The sequence below is a fragment of the Alnus glutinosa genome, chromosome 6, assembly GCF_958979055.1.
Source record: "Alnus glutinosa chromosome 6, dhAlnGlut1.1, whole genome shotgun sequence".
In the NCBI taxonomy this organism is placed as follows: Eukaryota; Viridiplantae; Streptophyta; class Magnoliopsida; order Fagales; family Betulaceae; genus Alnus; species Alnus glutinosa.
Window position 1 is genome coordinate 7,372,203 of NC_084891.1, and position 24,710 is coordinate 7,396,912.

At 34.3% G+C, this 24,710-nt stretch overlaps 1 protein-coding gene and 1 long non-coding RNA gene across 3 annotated transcripts; one reads left to right on the forward strand and one right to left on the reverse strand.

The window, feature by feature from the left end:
- Positions 1–10,327: 10,327 nt before the first annotated feature.
- Positions 10,328–14,430, reverse strand: LOC133871466 (protein FAR1-RELATED SEQUENCE 5-like). Its single transcript, XM_062308911.1, has 11 exons — positions 14,352–14,430; positions 13,240–14,258; positions 12,948–13,143; positions 12,073–12,896; positions 11,880–11,966; positions 11,724–11,792; positions 11,386–11,447; positions 10,836–10,897; positions 10,709–10,728; positions 10,427–10,577; positions 10,328–10,344 (listed from the first exon to the last, which is right to left on the reverse strand). The coding sequence occupies exons 1-11, from the start codon at positions 14,428–14,430 to the stop codon at positions 10,328–10,330; spliced, it is 2,586 nt and encodes an 861-aa protein (XP_062164895.1).
- Positions 14,431–19,381: 4,951 nt separating this feature from the next.
- Positions 19,382–22,964, forward strand: LOC133871058 (uncharacterized). Of its 2 annotated transcripts, XR_009900819.1 has the most exons (4): positions 19,382–19,573; positions 19,847–20,249; positions 22,029–22,156; positions 22,339–22,964. It is a non-coding gene; the product is annotated as an uncharacterized LOC133871058 (long non-coding RNA). The 2 variants fall into 2 exon arrangements; XR_009900818.1 differs by having other exon boundaries at positions 19,383–19,573; positions 22,029–22,964.
- The last annotated feature ends 1,746 nt before the right edge of the window (positions 22,965–24,710 follow it).

Below are 24,710 nucleotides of genomic sequence, written 5' to 3' on the forward strand. Positions count from 1 at the left end.
CCGGTAACTCTCTTTCTCTCTCTGAAATTATTGTTTGAAAATACTGATTCGGTTTTATGGGGGAAAAAAAAGAAGAAAAAACTAAGATTTGTTTTGGTACAGTAGGTCTTTTGCTACATGTTGCAAGGGAGGGGGTTTTACTTTGTGGGTCGTTGAAAATCTGGGTATTTCAGGTGAATCTGGGTCTGTACAAGTTATTCTCATTTTGAATGCATAAATGATATCACTTCTTCTCAATGGCTGTTGCGGATGCGAAATATTTTCCTGATAATATTTATGAAAACTCCTTTCAGGCTGTTAGTTTCACGTAGACCCTAGTTTTACTAAACAGATCAATGAGGGAAATGTGCTTCATCAACAAGACAATTCTGGAGATATATGGTTATGCTTATTGCTTGCCTTTTGTGCTTTATTTATATATGTACAGTACTATCTGTTGAGTGCTTTGATGCATTAACAAATACTTTATGTTGAAATGCTTGCGGTTAATTTTGACTCCAAAAGTGACATTAATTTTGATTTTTGAAATGACTCAAAGAAAACGCACATGAATTTTTCTTTTAGTATTACTCAATATTCATGTCCCTTTTTTTTTTTATCCTATATATTAATTGGTTATCAGCAAATATCATAAAAAAGGAAGGAGAAATCTTCAAATTACCACAAAAAAATAAAAAATGAATTGAGTATTTTATTTACATTAAATGTCCACATGCAGCACCTTTGATATGCTAGAGATATATATGAGTCAGTGATTTTGATGTAATTAACAAAAAAATATTAGAATTAGTAACAAATTAAACTAACGATATTAATACAGAGAATATACAACTAATTGTGTTAATCAATGAGAGGGATTGAGGTTTCTTGGATTTGGTTCTTCTCGCACCATTTTTGTGCAGTACAGCTAGAGCCTAGAGCCTAGAGCTAGGATTTAATGTTCATTGTGTTAGGATTTAAACGTCAATTAATATTATGGAGTTCTTGTTCCTTGTATGTTATGATATGCATTTTAGTCTTTACTGCCCTTGGTTAGAGACTTTTTGTACCTTAGTTTTTAGAACCAATTCTGTAGCCTTGTCAAAACAAAAGTATTAGTTTTAGAACCAATTCCTTTTAATGCGTATATAAAATGCTATTAAAGCAAAATTGTATGCCTTCTGACCCAAAAAAAAAAAAAAAAAAAAAATCTTACACACAATCATTGTTTCCCACATACTGGCCATATATGAGTATAGTGTTTCATGTCTAGGCAATAAATTTTTGAAAATCAGTTTTTAAAAATACATTTGTCTTATCTAGTTCTTCAAGGATCCTGGAATTTTCAAATTCTTATTACTACTACAAATGCTAACTTACTACATTTTTTGAAGTGCTAACATGCAAGAAAGATCTGTTAATCGTGAATTCTTTTCCCCTCTTTGCAATCCTTTTTTTTTTTTTTTTTTTTTTCCTTTAAGGTTTTGAAATCCTGTAAGAAAACCAAAGGATGTAGTGTTTTCTTACAAAATTTATAGCATTAAACCGAGTCTGGTAGGAGAAATTATGAAGCTGAGTTAAAGTTAGTCCTGTCTTATTGTTCAGTTTAGTTGCTTTTCTTCTTGTCTTATTTCTTTTGATTGGAGGTTGACCTGGTGAGTCTGGGCTCCTGCTGATTAGATGAATGATATTATTATTATTATTATTTTTGCGTAGGCCCGAAAAAATGTCGGTAAATAGTGATGCGTCTAGTACCCCTCCATTATGTTACTGTGGAGTGCATGCACGTTTAAGGTACTCATGGACTAGTGACAACCCCGGAAGAAAGTGGTACGGCTGTATAAAGTATAAGGTAATTTTAAAATTAATTAATTGTGATTTATTTTTTCGTTAGTAGTTTATGACATTTATTCTTATGTTTTCACGCAGAAAGCTGGAGATTGTGACTTTTTTAAGTGGGCGGATAACCAAATGACTTCTTATGAGAAGAGATTGGAGGATCATATGAGAGACATTGAGGAAGGGAGACGGGCCGATATTGAGAAAGTTGAGAAGGTGACAATGTCCAATATTGACAGACTTGAGAAACTAATTGAAACAAGACACAAGGAACAATATGAGAGACTTCGGTTGGAGTTAGGTCTTAATAGAAAGATGTTTTGGTTTTGGACAGCAATAGTCGTAATCATTTTGGGCATTGTAATTTATTTCAATGGTTATAGCGGTTCTAAAGTTAGTTACTTGATGTTAGAATGAAAGGATGAAAACATTATTAGGTTAAAAATTGTCATTGTCAGATATTTTACTTTCTTATTAGTTTCAAAAATGGTAAGCACTGTGCAAATAGCTGAAAATCTTAAAATCCATAGTTAATTTTTTCTTTTCTTTGAGTTTGATTTTGGTTGAATTTTAAAATCCCAGGTATTTGAATTCTTCAAACTGTTTACATAATGGAGTTGATAATATATCTTTCGTGTCAATAACTCTGTCATTTTACTGGGCTTAAGTTAGCTCTTTATACTAGCTTGATATTTTTACTTGGCTTATGTTTGCCCTTTAGAGTAGCTCAATATTGTATTACAATGTGATCATAAAATTTACAATGTGATCATAAAATTTAACGACTAACTACCTTACAATTTAATCTCATAGTAAAGTGCAGGAATTTTAGAGGCATTTGGTTTTCAGGGACTAAATTTTGTGGTTTAGGATTAACTCTTAATTCATTTATATGTCATGGGGTCACCAACACATAGGAATTGAAACTCCCCATCCGATATATTCTCTGGCATGAAATAGCCCATATCTCAACTTTTAGGTCTTGCTCTCAATTAAGGCTTACTCAGGAAAGGAAGGAAAATAGAAGGCCACCTGTTTCTGATGCATCATGTGATGTACATAAATGGGATAGGGTCAGATTGAGCTACGTACACCCAAAAGACTACTTCCACCGCCCAGACCCAATTGAACATGAATGATACGTCCCTTTGCGGTACAAAAGACCACTGCCAAGTAAACTGTATTGATGATAAATAAAAGAAGTACTCCTGATCTTATTAGCTAATATAAAGGAACCTTATTTTTCTTTATTCAAGACATAATTGCACATTATGATCAACTATCCAACATAGAGCATAACGTGGTCCTTCATCACCCATCTAGTCATGCTCCACTCGATTTCATCATTTCCTGGAAATTGTCTTTTTCATTTGGTCCTTTTCTAATTACATAATTACATCGTCATGCTCCACTTGGCAGATTCTGCATCCTTATTCCACCAAGTACGTCTAATATTACTGTATAAGGATGCAGAATCTGCATATTTAGAACTATGGTCACACCGCAGCTGTCTTCTGTGAATAAAATAAAAAAAAAAAAAGAAAAGAAATTCCAACCGAACAATTTCAAGCCATTCCCAAAAAATTATTCTGAGCAAAATTCTCAAGGTAATCAAGAACACAATCCAATCATAAAGAAAATCAATATTCAAATAGAATACTTTCAAGAAAAATCCACTATCATATCATAAAATATGATACAATATCTTATCAATTGTTTATACTCAAAAGTTGAAATCTACTGCAACTCATTAGCTTAATGATGAAGCAAAAATATGCCACACGTGACACAAAAAGAAATGAAAATGCTATGCAGTATTTCCACAAAAGCTTCAAGTCAGACTCAAATCCCCTCCATAGGATGCTCCCAATGTACATGGCAACCATCAATTGCATGTACCTTTGAAATGTGAGGACAGCTGCAATGTGCACTGAGCAAAATACTCCCTGCATAGGAAAATTAAGCCTCTTATGCATATAATACTGAGTCCACAAGGAAAAGAAAAAGATCAATCAATGTTATCAAGTCATAACCAAATAATTGGGTGGAACTCATCCCAAACCAAAGCAATAGGAGTTTTGACCAGCAAAAACTAAGCACAATTCCCAGATCCTTGTTGTTCACAAAAATCATTGGACAGAATAGGAAACTAATGAGCTAACCTGTTGAACTCAAATACATGCGGACGAATCTTTGGCGCTCCTCCAGACCTGATACCAAATTCAATGAAGTAAGGAAAAGGTAATTTTGGATGCAGTGAAATCCACAGAACGACAGAAGTAGCAACATTTACCTGGATATTTACTATAGTCTAAAACATGAGGTGTCTCAGAATGGTAATCTGCTGCCATTTCACAGAAATGGTTTGCAAAGTCATAGGCAACGGGGTTGTAACTTGCATACTCGTAATCCTGTGAAAATGAAAAAAACAACACCAGGAATACAAATGAACTAGTTACAACAGGGCCATGCATTTATTCTACCACAAATGCAACTTTCATGTCTATTAAGTTACATATAGAGTCAGAGGGCCATTTCTTTTGCCTAGACAATAGCAAAAAGACAAATGTTGTTCAAGATTTAAGAACAACATTAAATTTTTTAAAAGCTTCACCTGAGGGATTAACTATAGTTCTCTAATCTATAGAGTACAAGGTAGAAGAATAAATCCCATACAGGAACAAAGTAATATCATGATTATTAACCGAGAAGAAAGTAAAAATATTACAGCACATATGTTGTAGGTTTTTTTAGAGAATCTAAGCCAAATCCGATAGGTGAAATAAAGACTCAGAACTGGATGTCATAATGCAGAGGCCATAGGTACAGCTTGTTAGAAATATTCAACATATTACTTAAGCTAACCGCAGCGGAAAACGAATAAGACAGGATTTAGGCTTACCTCTAGCCATATTTGCTCAAGCTTTTCCACGATCCATCTGAAGAACAAGGAAAAATTATTTGAGGGATCTTCTAACCTATGCCTATTGCTTGATGGCTGTACTGATGGTGTACACAGGCACTCTATTTATAGGCTAGGTTAGGGACCCTCAAAATGGTAAACACCGTATTTGTTTCCTTCCATCAAGGAAACAATATCGTTAATTGATTTTAAAATCAATTAACCGATTCCATATTTACGGTAATCTAAATTAATAGAAATAACCATAATACCGATTCCATATTTACGGTAATCTAAATTAATAGAAATATCCATAATACCGTATATGTTTATTATTAAAATAATAAACATAGTAAACACCGTAAATGTGATATAAAGGCCACAACCAAAAAGGAATAATATATATTACATAGGAATAATATATATTACATTCTCCCACTTGGACTTTATAACACATGACCATATGGTATTAGGTTCTTTAGTTTTGGCCAATCTTTTATGGAATCCTCCAACTCAGTTAAGAAGTGTTTCACACGAATCATGGCGGTAAAACCATTATAAAAGTAGGTCGTCCCTTCCATGTATCACAATGTAAAACACTCCTTACATGAGTACCTTATGGATAATCAAGCTTTATGAATGAACTTCTTATAAGTCATTCGGGTCCAACTTTATTTATCCTCATGGATAAAATAACAAATGTGCACAAAAAATCTTTATTACAATAACTTTATGTCTATAGACCAAAAAGAGACAAACCAAGCGAAAATGAATTAATGAGTCTCATATATTCCGCATGACTTTATTCTTTCTTTACCGGTAAACTTTAAGTCATGGGATCCGCAATCATTAATTCAGTACTTATATGCTCAATAGACCCTTTATGTCTCTTAATGTTATCTCTCGTACTGAGATACTTGATGTCGATTTACTTCTGCTTCTACTCTTTATTCTTATAAAAGAAGATTATAGTAGAATTACCGCAGAGTATCTTTATGGTCTAACTGTATAATCGACAATATTGAGACTTTCAACAAAATGTCTCAACCATCATGCCTGTGTACTGAATTCATAGCACGCTAGACTTTTAGCTTTCTTGGTAGACGTAGCAACTATAGCCTGCATACTGCATCTCTAGGATATATCCTTCAATAAAAAGATATATACCCTAAAGTAGACTTTCTACTATCTACACAATCAGCAAAACTCAAATCTGAACAACTAACCACCTTCAAATGGAAAGTGTATCCTTAGGTTAAGTTGTACTTCTTGGTTCCTTGCATATACCGCAAGACTTTATTTGCAGCACTTTATTGACTCAATATACTTATTGTCAGTCATATGGTTATGTATAATGCAGACGCTTAAAACTTTTCATCTGCCCTTATTCCAATACCTTTTGGGACATTAATCTGTATTTAATTAGTCCCTCTTAATTGCTACTGAAGATGCAAATCCTTCATTCTAAATTTTTTTCAAAACTTTTTTCAATGTAGGTCTTCCGAGACAATGTTAATATTCTTTATGTCTCTATGAATCTCTATGTCAAAAGACATAAGAGGTTTCACCCAAATCCTTCATTTCAAAGTTTTGTGAACTTTATGTAGCAAACCTAAATCACCACTTGCAAATATAGGACTAGAAAGATTACTGTACTCCCACTGACCTTAAGGTATATATACTAATCAACAAGGTTTTCTATAAACAATAACCTTGTAAAAAGTATCTTACCATTGAGAGATCTATCACAGCCCATAAATAGAATTCTTTCATTTGCAAGCTTTTCTGACTGTTACTTATAAAACCTTTTGATTGTTTCATGTAAACCTCGTCTTTAAGATCCCTATTCAGAAAGGTTGTTTTCGCATCGATTTGATGCAGCTCTAGATCAAAATGAGCTACTAATGCTATGATTATCTTGATGAACCATTCTTAGACACTGGAGAGAATGTTTCACGATAATCAATGCCTTCCTTATGAGTAAAACCATTGGCTACGAGTCTAGTTTGACTTTTGAGCAATGGATTTATCTCTTACTTCATGGCACTGAATCTCAATGCGGAGTTTTCTCCATTCATAGCATGTGAAAACAAATTTGGATCATCTTTATGTCCAATGTCAACATCAGACTCTGGGAGATATACAACATGATCACTAAGAATTGTTGATCTATTTATTCTATAGGATTTTCTTAATTCTACTTCCTCTGCATTTTGCAATGGGAGAATAGACTTTTGAACCTGTTCTGTATGAGTTGGTTGTTCTAGAAATGATTGTGGCTCAGGATAATCAATCTGATTTTTCCTGAATTCAATCATTCATCCTCTATGAGGAGGAGACTTAGCCAACTCTAGTGCTTCCTCAAATTCCAATTTATATGAATGAGCACTCCCACTAGGTTCCGTATCCTCTAGAAATTTTACAATCAACAACTCTAGGCTTATATGAAGGACAATAAAACATCAAAACCCTTTAAAGTTTACTAGATAGCTTATAAAAGATCCACTGGTTGTCCTTGAATCTAATTTCCTAAGGCGAGGATTATAAATCCTTTCTTTAGCAAGGCAACCCCATATGTGTAAATAATGTAAACCAAGCTTTCATCTATTTCATACTTTAAAAGGTGTCTTAAAGACAACCTTAGATGGAATACTGTTTAACATATACACAATGGTCTTCAAAGCTTTACTCTATAAGGGTAATAGCAGATTAGTATTACTAATCATTTCCCTTTGTGTGTACCTACCTTAATACTCTATGCCTATATTAGATCTTATGATCTTCATATTGTTTCTCTTCTTCTTCCTTATAGATATTGAAAGCATTCAATACCCCAGCTTTAATATTTAGAAGATAGACATACATAAACTTTATATGGTCATCACTGAAAGAGATAAAAATATCTCTGACCATTTAGGCAATGAGTATGGAAAGGTTAACATATTTCAATGTACATGATCTCAAGAATTTTAAAAGGCTCTCTTTGGCACCTCTAATGGTTTTGTTGGTATGCTTTCCCTTATGCAATCCACACAAGTACCAAAGTCAGTAAATCACCGACTTTTATTTTCTGTATGGAGATATATTTCAATCTCCAAAGCTATAACAAGAGCATTTTTAAATTCTTAAAGACTCTACTTTACGTCAACATCACTATGCAGAAATAAACAAATAATTTTGTTTCAAAAATTGGGACGTAGGTCAATTTTAAATAGACTTTAAATAAACCTCAACCAATATTCCACCAAAAAATAAGAAAAATTTCAAGTTTAAAATTGAAATTTTTAATAAGCCAAACTAGAAAATAGATTTCAAAAAGATTATGGAATATAAATCATTTTTTGAGGTCAAAATTATAACTGAATTTTAAAATTAACCTATAGATCCCAACAAGCTCAAATTATAAACACGTGTTGTCCATTTTAAAAAGGACTCTGCATTTGCGTTGACAATGTGGATTGTTAAACCATAATCAATCCACAATATATTTGATTGAGTCACTAAAAGAGATTCACGACATACTAGATATGGAGATTATCTTTATTTTAAGTCATTTCTTATACTTCATGCAATCTTTCTTTATATGCCCTTAATTTTCCTTATTTCATGAGAAATATGTATCTTGATTGCCAATAATACTTTATTGGCACCTTATTCTCATGCTTTAAGTGTTGGACATGATTGCATTTATTGGTCCTTCATTTGACATGAATAATCATGTGAACACTTTATAAATTCTCTCATATCCTTGAACACACATGGTTAGAAGTTTATTTACTAACCATTTATCCTTACGTGTGTTACAAGATAAAATTCTACACTTAGAAGAGAGAATTCAAAAAATTGAAATAGACCAACAATTACTCAAAAATCTCAATCTTTAGGGACTTAAGCTAATCTATAATATCCTTCATTCTCATAATGGGATTATAAACACTTCAGAAACTGTAAAAGGTTTGTCTTTAAAGCTTTTTCTATTAGGGTGCTGGCCAAGTTTTGTTTGAACTTACTAAATGTTCATAAACAACCTTTATAAAACTTTGGCTCTAAAACATTCAGGAATAAATCCCTGATGACTTTAGTGACATGAGATTTCATGAACATCTAACTTAAGTGATTAAATCACTCCCACCGTTCATGCTTAATAATCTCACGTGGCGTACTTAATTCCGCGGGAGTAGGTGGTTTGTCCACACGGAGTACCAAAATTTATAACACCCCAAATGAAAAAGCATATCAATAATTTTTCCAGTCAGAAAAATATTATCATAATGTATTGGAATATAAAACCACCAAAAGGTAGAGTAACAGGAATAGCTGCAATAACCCAAAATTAAAATAAATACTTTAATGCTATGAAGTAACTTTATTTTAAATTAGCCAATGCCAATTTAAATAGTAAATTTCAACCTACCTTTGGGCAAAGGTTGCATCACGCATGAAATTTACTCTTTATTGATAAGACTAATAAATTTAAATATTAATAAATAAAATTCTTCGTACCTTTGGGCAACCGAAAGAAATTTTACTTTTAATACTAAATTTGTTATCTCATTCTAATTAAGTCATAAAAATAAAAACTTCCCTTTGGGGATAGGTAATTAAATTTATGAGTTAATTACAATACGATGTTAATTTTTTTTCTATATGAAGTTCATGTGTACGATCCTTATGCAATTATTACAAAATTAGGATGCTTTGGCTCTCCCAAAATCATAATAATCACGCTGTAATTCATGAACATCTAATAAATCTTTATGAGGTTCATGCGTGTGATCCTGATGTAATTATCATACAAAAATGGGATGCTTTGGCTCTCCCATAATTATTATGATAATTACGTGTGTGTAATCTTGATGCAATTGTCATTCAAAATTGGGATGCTGTGGCTCTCCCAAAATTATCATGATAATTGCTACTTCATTAACATCTAACAACTTTATAGATGCCCCCTTAATGGCCTTAGGAATATAACAAACCAATACTTAAATGGGGTAAACAGCATTTTCCAAGGTGCAAGCAGATGAGCTCCCAGGAAAGTGAGGGGGGTCACACCGGACACACTTAAATCCCAAGACTTTCCTTGCCAGAACTTTCCCCGACATTGCATTCTTAGATATTACTGTAAACACACCAGTATATATAGTATTGTTAATTATTCTTAGGTCTAGGCATCAAACAATTTATATTTAAACAATATAAATTTAAAATATATATTCCTCAATTCATGTATTAAATAATGCCGTATATGTTTATTGAAAAAATAATAAACGTAGTAAACACCGTAAATGTGATATAAAGGCCACAACCAAAAAGGAATAATATATATTACATAGGAATAATATATATTACACAGCTAACACTTACAGAGTAGGAAACTTACAGCTCAAGAGAATACAAGATATCCAGCTCTCATGAACAAACAAACAAACTTTAACTCATGTAAAAACCTGATGAATTGTGCAAGTAGATCAACCAATATTGAATGCCTAGAGTGTGCAACTAACAATTCAGCAATTACTTCAATGAACTCAGAGGACTGAAGCAGTAGATCAACAAGAATCTATATATGCATTATTTCTCTATTTCACAATCTATTAACTGAACTCAGTGAAATTTTCTAACTGAAAAAGGCAAAAAAAAAAAAAAAAAAAGACAAAAGACAAAAGATTTTACTAGAGAATATGGGAATAAACATGTACATACCAAGTTTGATGAACAAAACAGATATGACCCCTAAAATATGCTCATTTGGAGTTCCATTATGAGCACTGAGGGCATTCTCAAAGACAGCACATATCGATTTAATTGTGCTTGCTTCCATGCTCTCCTGATAATCTTGAGCACATCTCCTAACCTGCATTGAAGCAATCAAAATATCAATAAACCACTTATTAACTTGCTTTAAAATTTTCTACAAACGATCATTGCACTAATTAATCAACATATTCCGCATTCTATACACATAAACTGTCCATTGGTGCAAACCTTGCTGCACCACCCAAAACCTGCAATCACCCAAGACAATCATCAACTACAAGCAAACAAATTTAAATAAAAACTAATATAAATGATCTAGTTGCGGTGCACAGAAGGCAATATTATGAACACAAACCTTTGTCCATGTATCTGTTGTAAAGCTCGATCAATTGGGTGTAGTTCGTATCTGAAAACCCACTGTATATTCAAAATCAACCAACCAAAATGTAAAGAAAAAAAAAATAACATAAAAAAGAAAATAGCATACACCATCCAAAATTGACCTACATCTCTTTAGCTAGTACACAACATATATGAACATCATATAAGAACCAAAAAAAAAAAAAAAATTACAATAAAATAAAATAGAGTCGTCAATATTTTCCAGTACATCCAGGAGTCCATTAGCTCCATTACAACTCCATCACAAATACCATTAACTATCATATTGGCCTCAAGGTGGAAGTAAACCATTCATCAGAAGACGTATAGTTGACCGCATAGCATCAGTAATTGTCGGCAGGACACTTATATGGTTGAGTGCGGCATAGACTTGATTGAAGATGGGCCGCACATGCATTTCAATTGCCGGATCAGTTGGAATTATGGAATTAAAAACGTCTGTCATCCAAGCAATTATTTCGGCTGGGTTGGTATTGAAACAATAGGGTAAAAGCCAGAACAACTGGAGTAATACTTCTTGACTCAAAGGCAAAGGATCCATAGTCAAGACCCACCGTATATCAACCTGAAAATCAACGTTAATATTCAGACATCTAAATTGGATGCATTTTAATAACCATCAAAAATATCAATTGATTGAGCATAGCCAATTCACAATTGACACATCACGCATTTGTAAGGCTGTACTGAAAGCTTCTTGGTATTTGTGTTGGCTTATCAATGTAGATAACAAATTTATGGGGTCCATTGACAAATTCACCTGATACACACATGATTCGTTTCCCTTATTGTACGCATATGAATGAATGCCAACACAAAATTTGAAAAACGCAAATTATACCTGAGAAAGAATAGAATGATGGTGACCACTGAAAGTGTGAGCAACTGTCGATGACGAAGCGACAGAATCCTGCAAAAACAGACATTGAATAAGTACGTGAAATATCAAATAATTGTCAAAAACCAATTAATAAATAAAGAGATGTTGGCTAATCACCTGAGTACTATGATCGCGAGCTGCAGAAGGCACAGAAGGCAATGGAGATTGACTAGTGTTGTCTTGATTTTTCGTTGATTTGGAGGCCTACAATTAAAAAATGGTTTATGCAATGTGGAGAAGTACACATGTTTTTTAAGTAAGTAAAATGTGGACAGAAGTAATAAAAAAAATAAATAATAAATTCACTAACTTGATTTTTTCGTTTCTTCGTTTTATCATTGTTGTTTCTTGGTGGCTTGCTCGATGCTTTGGATTTCTTCACCGCTGTTTCTATAACAGACACCTTTCTCTTTGTTCGTGGTCTCCCTTTACAGTCAATCTTCACAGGACTAAGCACATTTTTGCAGCTAGAAGATGGGGTAGCTGAAATGCTGCCAAAAGATTGATTTTCGCAACGCCACAACTCTTTTAATTGATCAATTTTTTCCATTAGTTCCATGCAACGTTTCTCCGTGTTTACCGACGTGAGCGACAGTAATTCTTCCAAATTGTTTCTCACTTTGTCATGTATTTGGGCATGTGGATTATCACTAATGGCATCATAACTACTCTTAACCTTCGAGTACTCTCGCTTAATATCTTTCCTCCATCTGTCAAGAACATATCTTTGTGGCAGAGTTGTCACTTTCTTTGTACGTAACACGGAAAGCGAATGCCTACATAGGATGCCTTTTACTTCAAACATTGCACATGTGCACTTCACTTCGAGTTCATTTTCATTGAAGTAAACAAGAAATGTCTTTTCTATTAAGTGATCTCCAACTGCAACATATTCAACAACTTCGAAGGTAGAAATCGCACCTTCACTTTTGAGAAGAGCGTTATTACAAGACATCATTTTCACAAATTGCTCATGTATTTCTTTGAACTTCGCATTTGTGTAAACAACTTGAAACTGTTTCTCTAATTGCAAGGCACTTATACATGGGATTGTGCGATTGAAAGAATCGAAATCAGCACGTGCCTCACTCTCGACCATTCTCCTTAAAGCGTTATCATATTCATCAACAAATTCTTTCAATGTGGTTCGTGAGTGCACATAACCATCAAAAAATGCGTTCATACTTTCACTTCGCTGTGTAGTACTCATTCCCACCCAAAACGTATCTTTCATGTATGCCGGCACCCAAAATGTCTTATCCATATATAACCCATTCAACCATGCATTATCATGAAGATTATACTTCTCCAGAAGATCTTTCCAATTTTCCTCATATTCTTCACATGTTTGAGAGTCATACAAACATTTATTAATGGCACCCTTAATGCCATCAAAATTAGCATGTGATCCAAACTTTTCAGGCAATTTTTTTAAAATGTGCCACATACAATATCTATGACGACTTTCAGGAAAAACAATAGCGATTGCATTTTTCATAGCTCTATCCTGGTCTGTCATAATTGCTTTAGGGGCTTGACCATTCATGCACTCCAACCAACATTTAAACAACCACACAAATGTGTCTGTATCCTCTCTTGAAATTAGTCCTGCCCCCAAAAGTATAGATTGACCATGATGATTCACTCCTACAAAAGGAGCAAATGGCATGTCATATTTATTGGTCAAATACGTTGTGTCAAACGTAATAACATCTCCAAAGAAATCATACGCTGCCCTACTCCGTGCATCAGCCCAAAAAACATTTCTTAACCTACAATCATCGTCCACATCTATTACGTAGTAGAAGCCACTATTCTGCTTTTGCATTCTTCTGAAGTAATCACAAAGTGCTTGAGCACCACCTTTACCAAGATTGAGTTCTCTTGCCTTGTTAATATAATTCCGACAATCTCTCTCTCCAAAGGAAAGATTCTCAAACCCTCCACTTTCAACAACTAATGAATTGAAATTTTTACACAAACGTATTCCTGCTCTGTCATTTAGCTCAAGTCTTCTTTTCGCAGCGTCACTAATTTTCTTATTGCTTCTAAAAAATCTCGCCTTGCCCGGGCTTAACGAATGATTATGCATCAACTCAACTTTACTCAAAAACCACGTTCCATCATCACATAAATTTGTACAAATCCTAGCACCACACCCTGTTTTATTTGAAATTGGAATTGGCTTCGAACAATCACTTGTTTTAGGTCGCTCTGCACCTCCACGAGTACATATAAGCATTACGTAACCTTTTATACCCTTCTTTTTTCTCGAGCTTCTCTGCGCTATACCAAACCCAGCTTGCTTAGCATACTTCCTATAATAAGAGCAGACTTCGTCTAATGAACTAAATGTCATTGATTCTTTCGGCTCTTCAACTTTCTCATCATCCTTTAACACCACAGGTAGTACCACATTTTCTTCCTCATCATTCAACTCTTCATCAGAAATAAATGTCATTAAATCCTTCGACTTCTCAAATTTTTCACCCATATCTATCCAAAAAAGTATACAAAATGTGTTTATAAAAAAGCCTAGAATAATAATAAAGAAAAAACTATAACTCAAACAAAAGTGAAAAAACTAACCATTTTGACGGTCATCTTGATGGGTTAGATCATCGTCAAATTCACCATCATTATCCAATCGTGAACTTGAAGAGTCCATTTAGAAAAGTGCTATATTAAAAAGTAATATAAGTTAATTGAATGAAAAAACTAAACTACATAACCTTAAAAGCATGTAATTTGACAATATTATACAAATTAAACTACATAAAGGCAGTCATAGCACTAGCTTTTTAATGCCTTCATTTTTCCTCATGGAAGTTTGACAATAAAAAACCATAGAAATCACGAGTATGTTTTCCTCATTGTACAAAAGATGGGGCACTTTTCACTAGACATATAATGACATTGAACAACTGATACAACAATTGTTTATAAAAAATAGAAAAAAAAAAAAAATTGTTTAGGATCTACTCAAACTTAAATAGACAAGGATCCAGGCAAAGTCACATATGATGCCTAAACCAAAAAAAAAAAAAAAAAAGATAAAATTTTGGTTTCCGAAAAAGTCATAGTAAGCCAGAGGCCCATTTTGATTCAGCCATTAAAGATGGTCAATGAAATTGGAGGCCCGCTCGTTTTGATCAGATTGTAAATATTCAGAGTAAGCTAAGTTTGGTTTCTTTTGGTGATAAAGACATTCTGCATTGGTTTGCTTCAAAAAATGGTATGTATTCTTGCTCACACATACTTAGTATGCTATTCGTGTTAAGCGACAAATTGTGGATTGGTGGTCTTTGGTTTGGTTTCATTCTTCCATTCCTAAGCAAGCTTTTGTCACTTGGTTGGCAATGAGGGATGCGTTATCGACTAGTAAGAAGCTTTTGGGTTGGGGCTTTCAAGGGTATGTGAAATGTATTTTTTGCATATTTGGGATTGAAGATAGAGATCATTTATTTTTCTCTTGTGGGTTTAGTGGCAAAATTTGGAAAAATGTCATGGGGTCATGTGGTGTGTTGAATCCACCCACTTGTTGGGATGATGTAGTTTCTTTGGGTTTGCATGGAAGGGGAAAACTATGAAAGCCTGTATTTGCAAGTTAGTGGTAGTGTTTGGTTCTTGCTCTAAGGCATGGTTATAATCCTTGGACTGAAGAAAAGCTTTTACGACTGTTTAAGTGGAAAATGAAAATACGGTTTACTACTAAAGGTAAATTTAGGAAGACACACGGAAATGTTATACTTTGTAATGCTTGGGGAATGGATGGGACTTTAGTTTAGTTTTGTAGAGGGGTTTTTTGTTGGTTATATTTTTCTTTATACAGGGGTTATTAAGCTTTAGTGTTTTACTATAGCTTTTCATTGTAAAGTGTTAAGTTGTTTTGTTAATGAAAGTTTTCTCATTTATCAAAAAAAAAAAAGCCAAGCCTTTTAGTGGAAAGGAGTCTAAGATCAATCCTCTTTCTGGAATGCGATGCAATGCATCAAAGCAGAAAATGAATCCTAATAAGGTCTCCTAACTCAATCAACCCTCACAATTATTGGAAATGGGCAAACATGGACAAAAAAAAAAGACACAGTTATGACGCTAGAACATGCTAACAATTAAAACAAATATGTTCTAATAACTTTCTTTATTTTGTAAACCAATTTTGTAATAGCTATAAAATAGATCATTATCCACAATGGATAATAGCTTAACTTTGCGCTTCAAGAAGCTGTCAGAGAAGAAACAAGAATTCCAAATATTCAAATATTGTTATTTACTTGGATAAAAAGTACAGTAATAAATCTTGAAAGTAACCCAGGCAAAAGAAAGAACTAAGAACCACATGAAGTGGATGAAAAAGATGAGTCGATCAATCTATAAGCGAGAAAATTAAAAATTGAGTTTCTAGTTATCTTCATAACTCTAGGAAAGGTATGCATGTCTTGCCCATGTGATAAGGATCACTTCATAGATTCCAGAATCTGGATATTTTATTTGCTTTACAAACTCAAAAAAAATGTTTCTCATTTGTCGGAATTGTGCATCACCAAAGAAATTGCTACATTTTCCAATTTTGATTGATTTTAGCAGATTTAGCTTAGAAATTGCGAAGTTAAACATTTTCCAATTTTATAGTAAAAGAATGTCTCAAGCTATTTAGCAAAAATTGAAAAAATTGCGACAAAATCTGAAGTTTAGTTGATCCAAAACCATGCAAATACATACTTAAGAACAGCAAGTAGATGTTCGTAATGCTTGACTACACTAACAGGGCACTGAAAGAAAGAAAAAGAGGGTCTTACAAAATTGGATTAATCCTTGGTCCGGAGCGAGCGGGAGAGACAGAGGGGCTGCGGGCTGCGGTCCGGAGCGAGTGGGAGAGACACAGGGGCTGGGGGCGGCGGTCCGGAGCGAGTGGGAGAGACAAAGGGGCTGGCGGCGGCGGTCCGGAGCGAGTGGGAGAGACAGAGGGGCTGGGGGCGGAACTCCGGTGAAGGACGCCGGAGGGCGATTTGGGGACTGTACGGACAAACTTCAGAGAGAGAGAGGGTGGGTGCGTTCAGCTTTGGGGGGAAATGAAATTTCATTTCCCCCTCCAACCAGTTTTGATGGAAAAAAAAAAATGAAAAAAAAGGATTTCCACGTAAGCTGTTGTAACATTGTTGTAAAATATGTGTACCAGTATCATTTCTCAAACCAAAAGTAACCTTGTCATCATCAAAACTCAAAAGGACACAGCTTATAATATATATGTACTTTTTTTTTTTTTTTAAGAAAGGACACAACGATTCTTGGGGCTTGAAAATCAATCTGACAAGTGACAACATCAATTGAGACCAAATAATTTTTTTTTTTTTTTTAACTAATTGTTGATATATATATTTTAAGATTTGAAAAGTGTTATGATGTGAATTGTTTTTGTGTATTTAAGATTTTTTTTTATTATTTGTTAATATTTTTGTTTTGACAGGAGAAAACAAAAGACAAAAAAACTTACAACGCTCTATTTGTTAATGTGTTTTGAGAGTATTTTTTGTTTTTTTGTTTGAAAAAGTATTATATTGGGATATAAATGTGAAAACTGATTTTGCATTTTTATGAGTATTTAGTACTTAAGTTGTTTCCTATCTTTTTTTTTTTTTTTTTTTGGAAAAGATAAAATTAAAAACAAAATTTTAATAAACAAAGCCTAATTTTTTATTTTTATTTTCGATATTATGGACATGCTAGAATTTATAATTAATGAGGGTTGTTGGCCAATATTCCATTTCAGGCAATGATTTGTTCTCGAGGGATAGCTAATCGGCTGGAAACCTCACTTCATGAAGCGGAGGTCACCAATTCGAATTCTTCATCTTCTCTTTTGTGTGGACATGTCAACAAAAAATAAAATAATAAATCAGACAATGATTTCGCATTTTTTCCAATTTTTTTTTTTTGATTTAAAATAAGTATAATAAACTTCTCTTTTCCACACGCCATATATTCCAAGTTCCCAAAACTTATGGGAAGCAAAAACGAAAAAAAAAAGAAGAAAAAAAAAAAAAAAAAAAAAAAAAAGAAAGAAGAAAAGTAAAAGAGTCATTTGGCAACAAGTAAATTCTTTTTAAGCCTTCTGGCACTTAGAGCACTCACACCGGGTGATGTAAAATTTTATCTATTTTAGATAATTAAAACACCATTTTTGCTAATTTAGCTAACCACTCTCAAAATTATCCTCCATCCGATTATTTAAATTTATCTCTATTTTATTAAAATAATCATTTTTAAATTATTAATTTTTTTTTTCTTAAAAAAAAAAAAAAAACCATCTCCACTGCATCTTCGTTTCCCACAAACCCATCCCACAAACATACAAAGTTTGGAAGTTCAGAGGATTTGGTGAGAGACATGGGAGTTTGGAAGACGGCCCTGCGAGTAAGTTTATTAAGGTTTGGGAGATTTAGGAGAGGAGGAAGGGGTAGGAGACGATGACACAGAGAGACGCGAAGACACAGAAAAAGAAAGATGAAAGAAGAAGAAAACTGAAAGAAAAAAATAAGACAGCTGAAAGAAACAATAAAATAAAGATACATGCGTGAACAGTGCAACTCTACATGTAGAGTTGCACTGTTCACGAATATAAGGAAAATCTACTTTAGCGATGGTTTACATAATCGGATGGAGGGCTTTTTTTTTTGCTTTGATTATCTATTATACATTCACAGTGGGTTGTACATAACCCACTGTGAATGCTCTTAGGTTGTTTGACTCGGTGAACTATGTCTGAAACTTTAGGCTCTGTTTGACAATCCTTTTCTAAACGTTTTATATTTTTAGGCAAAACAAAAGAACATTTGCAATTTTAGATCTTTTCAATTTTAAATAAAATAGATAGTATTATTTCATGGTCAAGACTTAAACTTGGTGTATTCTAACAATATATATAAAATCAATATTAAGACATTTTTGAAATGAAGAGGCTCCTTGTCATACGTTAGCCTACAATATCTGCAAGACTATTAATACCTTAACCTATTATACTATGTAAACATAATTTTCAAAGATATAAAGCTAATCATATTTTGCTGTGTAATATAAAGAAGAGACTTGCTGCTCCTTCATTTTTCATATATATATTTTTTAAATTCACCATTAGATTTGTATGACACACATATAAATTTGAAAAAAATATGAATGTTAATGAATAAAAATTGGACATGAGATGAAAAAAATAGCATTTATCTATTAACAAAAAGGCCTTTAAAAAAAGAGAACTGATTTCTGTACAACACTTTTACAACAAGTGTACAACAGCCCTCTCACATGAGGTGGACTCCACAGTGTGTGGGGGCCACCCCCTGTGAGAGGGTTGTTGTACACTTGTTGTAAAAGTGATGTATTTCTATCATTTTTCTTAAAAAAAAATATTAAAAAAACAAAGAAGAAAGAAAAGGCGTGGGACCATTTATATCCCACCTCAGCACCCCTTATGGCAAACAAAACCACGTGGCATGGGTGTTCATGAAGATTTGGGCTAACTAATTACAGAATGCTAAATGGGCCAAAGCCCCACTAATCAAACTAGGGCTCAGCTTCTCTTTCACCCACGCAAGCCTCTCTCCCCTTCTTATTCCCTTAGAGCCCACGCCACGAAACAAAAGCGTAGTTTTTGCAAAGCTCTTTCTTCTCTTCACCATTTGGCAAGATTGTGTGTGTTTGGCGCTCTTTCTGTCGCTCTCGCTCTGGCTCTCGCTCTCTCACACAAATCAGTGAAATCGATCTCGGGGAAGTGATTTGATCTGATTCCGCCTGTCTCTCTCTCTGCGTCTCAGGTATGCCTCCCCACCAATAAATTTATCTGGGATTTATTTGCTTAGGGTTTTCTTTAAAAACTTTTCAGATCAAGGGTGTGATCGGAATTAGGAAATTAAACCCAAATCATGAGATTGAAGGATTTAGGGTTTCATTTCTCCGAGAATACCCAAGCCCCACTCTTGTCCTCCATTAGTGGGTCATCGATTCAACTTCAACATATTTTTGTTTGTTTGTTTTTTTATTTCCTGGATGATGTAATTTCAACACATTTTTTTTTTTTGTTTTCTCAGAATCCTTAACCCTAACATTCTCGGTAAACAAACACCCCGCTGAATCCTTGCAACCACCGCCACCCCAGTTCATTCGAATCCATACCCAGATACCCTCATGGAATCCAACAAGACCAGATTAAAAAACAAGAACAACAAGAACAGGTTCTTGCTGTGCTTTAGACCGGTCACCAAGGACGGTCGGAGTCCCTTTAAAAGGTTTCGGCGTCCGGACGGACCGGGCCAACCAGCTTTCACGTACATCGCTATGGGAGAGATGGAGGGCATAGTGTTCCCGAAGATATTGCCGCCGGATTTGGCAGCGGCTATAGATAAAGAAGAAGGTGACGGTGGCCGGAGAGGGAAAAGATCGAACGGCAGGCTATCGAGAATTTTGAAATCGGTTTTGTCCGGGACGTCCTCGGTTAGTACTTCGATTGTAATCTTGGTGGTTCCTTTCTCTGTTTACTCTGTTTTATGTATGATTTTTATTTTTTAGTCTCTTTCTGTTTCTTGGCTTTCTTGATTATGTTGTTGTTTTCAGACTATCCACTTTGCATAAAAGAGAAGATGTGCACTTGATCACAAAAGTAGGCTAATTTGATGTTAGTTTGACTTAGATTAGTTGATTTATATATCTTTCTTTCTTCGTTTGGAGTAAGTTGTGTGAAGTTTGTGGGAAAACCTAAATTCTGGGAATTATAGGAATAACAGTGGAAATATCACAAGAAACTGATATTGGATTAAACATATGTATAGGGTTTAGAGTAGATACAAGCATGGTAATCAAGTTGCCATGATTTGATTACAATTAACCTATAAATTAAGAAGATTTCAATATCAACCAAATATAGAATAAACGGAAAACGTTATATATTTTGGATCCTGCTTCAGTGCTATAGTTTAAAACTACAGCTTCTGTGCTGTAATTTAATAAAGGGCCCAGATTGTAACACATCTTCTATATTTTAATAAAGGGCCCAGATTGTTCCAAAGTTAACCGTTTCGTTTTTAGTAAACTCAAACTTGATTGAAGCAAACGTTTCTTGTGGTCTTGTGTTTGACGCCGTTTAAGAGTCCACATCTGTGCAAACTGGTTCTTGGCGCAAACCCAGCAACGGAGGCCACGCTCCATGACCGTCTCGCACTTGCTCATGCCCTCTTGGTCTGCCATTGTAATTTTCGTCTTCTTGCCCAGATGAGTCTGAACTTGAGTTGGGTCTTGGGTTGAGTCTTAGTGGTGCTTGCAGGACCCAGCAAGGTCCACGGGTCAATATGCTAGAATTTTGATGGCCAAGAATTCTTTAGCTTCAGCCTCAACTTCTTCATCATCCTCTTCTTCTTGTTCTAATTCTTCATCAAGCAGATCTAATGTTACAGCTGGGATAAAGAGAAGCTTAGATTCTGTCAATGTTGGTAATGGTGCCAGGGAATAAGATCTTAGGATTATAGGATATGCTTTTTGTTCTTTAACTTTTTTTTTTTTAACCCATGATTGTTTAGGCTCTTGCTATCTTTTGTGCCGAGAACCTGTGGTTGGAATTCCGAAACAAAAACAGGAAGAAATATATACTTTTCCTGTGTGAAGGAAAGATGAAAATTCAACACCTAATTCGAAAACCCTAAAACAGACCTCATGTAGTCGTGCCAAAAATTAAGCTTTACTTGTTTAACAATGAATCCTTTCATACCAATGAATGACTTGGTGGTGATATTGTACTTGTCTGGGTGTGGTGGCCGGTGGTGGTAGCAGGGGGAAGCGGTGGGGTACGTGGTTTTAAGGGGTCGAAAGAGAGAAGGATTTCACATTCCCTACCCCCAAACAGCGTCAAGTGTAGGCTTGTTTTAGAAGTTTTGAGTTTACCAAAAACGACGCCGTTAACTTTGGAACAATCTGGGCCCTTCATTAAAATACAGAAGATGTGCTACAATCTGGACCCGTTATTAAATTACAGCACAAGTGCTGTAGTTTTAAACTACAACACTGAAGCCGGATCCATATATTTTTGATATATTCTAACAAGTTGTTTAATAAATACCAGGTCCCTAATTTTCTATTGAATGCAACGCTTCTTAATTTTATATTTTCTATTTATAGTTTTTTTTTTTTTTTGGGGTATGTTTGTGATACACCAACGTCGCTTGATACATACTTTATTTATTTATTTATTTATTTTAATGACGAGAAACCCCTCCATGGCAGGGCTACTTCGTGTATTCACCCCTGTCAGGTAAACTTCGGACTATGTAAAGCGCCCCCTCTACACGGATCGGGTAATAGTACTTCGGCTTCGCCTGCAGGCTGGCCCCAAATAATTGTTTGCACTCAAGGTGATTCGAACCTTAGACCTCATAGACTATCACAAAGACTAAGGCCCTTACCACTTGAGCCAATCCCTTGGGGTTTATACTTTATATACTTGTCAATCCCACTCCATACGTTTTATTGTACTCTGCTTTCTTTCCTGCTTGCTATCTGTTAAACTGATAATCCATGCATACATTGTCTTCAGCGGGCGAAGAGTAGTAGAAGAAATCTTGGACAAAGATCTTTCGGGTTAGAGACATCGAACTCGATGAGGAAATATCCAACGAAGAAACAAAGTTTGTCCGATGATGAAAAGCTGAGGGTTAATTCAAATGATTCTGATACGAGGAGGCCTTTGCCCGAAACATGCAACTCGTTTAAACCGAGGCGGGATAATGCCCAAAAGCATGGAAATGAAGATGGAGGTGGTTGTTTTGATGCTGGCTTGTGTTTGTTTGTTATTTGTCTTTTGCTTTTGCTTTTTTGGGGCCAGAGTTTCGCTACTTTATGTACTTCAATTTGGTTTTGCTTGATTCCTCGGAGAGCTAGATACTACGTATCTGCAGGAGATGGTCTTGACTTTGAGGAGTATAAGAAGAAGCTCATCATGGAAGGACGGTTAGAAAGGAACCCCGCTCGCCGAGTCAACCCCTTTCAAAAACAATAATGCAATTTTTATTTTTTTTTATTTTTTCATTTTTTTTCCGATCCTTGGGATTATCCCACATATGTCATCTCTCTTTGACGAGAAGATCAGTTTAGTTTTCTTTTCAATGTATGCATGTACGTTTCAATTTTCAAGAAATGGAAGTGTATAAATATATTTCTCTATTGAAATCTAAGAATGAATTTGTTAACAACAAAGATGTTGCACTTGCATGCCTTAATGGATATGTAGACCAGACATTCGTCATGGTCAGCCTCTTTATGTTTGGGTTGAAGAATGAAGATCCAGGTGTCGGATGTCACAAACTTGGCTCCATAAACCACCGGTGGCGAGCATGGATTGGTCTCGATAGATAATATTTTTTAAAAACAAATTTATTCTAAGTATCTACTTTTTAAAAGTATTTTAAAACCAAAAAGAAAATAAGTAGGTCACACTTTTTTTTTTTTTTTTTTTTAAGATCCCGTCCAGGTAAGTAAGTTTGACAATGCTTTTATGATGTGAACCAATTAATACAAAACAAGAAAAATGATAGATTGACTCGTTTGAAGGAAACGTAACCTTCAATGGCTAATTCGAGAAAGCCCGATCTTCTTAAAAACACAGTAAACTGTATTTCACATCACAATAACCAACATAATATTATTCTATAGTTCGTTTCTTTAAATATAGTAATATACAATTAGGCTAGCAAACTCACGTAGGAATGTAACTCTATTCTAGATAGAGTTTCACTACTTCTATCACATTCATTTACCTAGATAACCCTACTGCTATTCAAAAAGAGCTTTAAATGAAAACAACAACTACTACTTGTATTCTCTCACCAGACGAGATTATACTTTTATTCAAACTACTACTTCTATTTAGACTAGATAACTATTTAGATAAAGATGTAATCCTTACAAATTAGGATTACATCAAAATATATGAAACATCAAACACTTTTCTTCTTTAAAGTATTGGTGAAACACCTTTAAACGTCTTTCTTTTTCTTTAAACTTTGAATAATTGACGTCAAAGATCGAGCATTGGCAGCATCTTTAAATCTCATTCTTTTTTCTAAATGTAGGAAAAACTTTTAAAACTCCATTGAATCATATTCTATTGCGTTCCCTAAACTAAGGAAACATCAAGAGAACCAAAAGTTATTGTGATATAGTCTATTGAGCCTTACTCTTCTACAAAAGGCACCTTTAAGATAAAAGGTTTGTTCAAGGCTTACAAAACCCACAACCTAAGTATACATTAGTTGCACATATGATGCACATATGATGCTGAAACCTTTGCAGTTGAATGGAGGCATGGAGCACTAGTAGATAGGAACTATGCTGAGATAAACAACTTAACTAGTTAGAAATACAGACCAAATAGTTGTAACATTCACTTAACAAAGATGACTTACTTCACTCACAAGTTAATGGACTCATTACAAGTGGTGATCACAACAAACTTGCTATTGATTCCACACCAGCGATAAATCACTGCACTTTTCCCTGTAAAAACAATAGAGGATACACATCAAAAGACAAAAGGTAAGTAGCTTTTTAAAATGTCACTAAAGAACTCTACACAGAATAATTTGTTTTACATCTTCCACCCCAATGAAGTTTTCCATTCAATTTTCAAGTGAATGCAGTAGAAAAATTGGTCTAAACTAATGAATATGCCTGGAGCTCACCTCATTAGACTCAAAACTCATACAGGGGTCAAGCTTAAACTGATTTGCACTGACTACAAGTAAGTGAATTGCCTCGGTTTTTTTAAAAATTCAGTTCAAATTTCAATTTGAAATATAAAACTCAAGTTCAGATCAATTGTGTCACTTATGATACGAGAGACTTTTTACAAATTTTTTATTTTATTTTATTTATTTTTATTTTTAACGCACGCACACACTCACTCTCAGT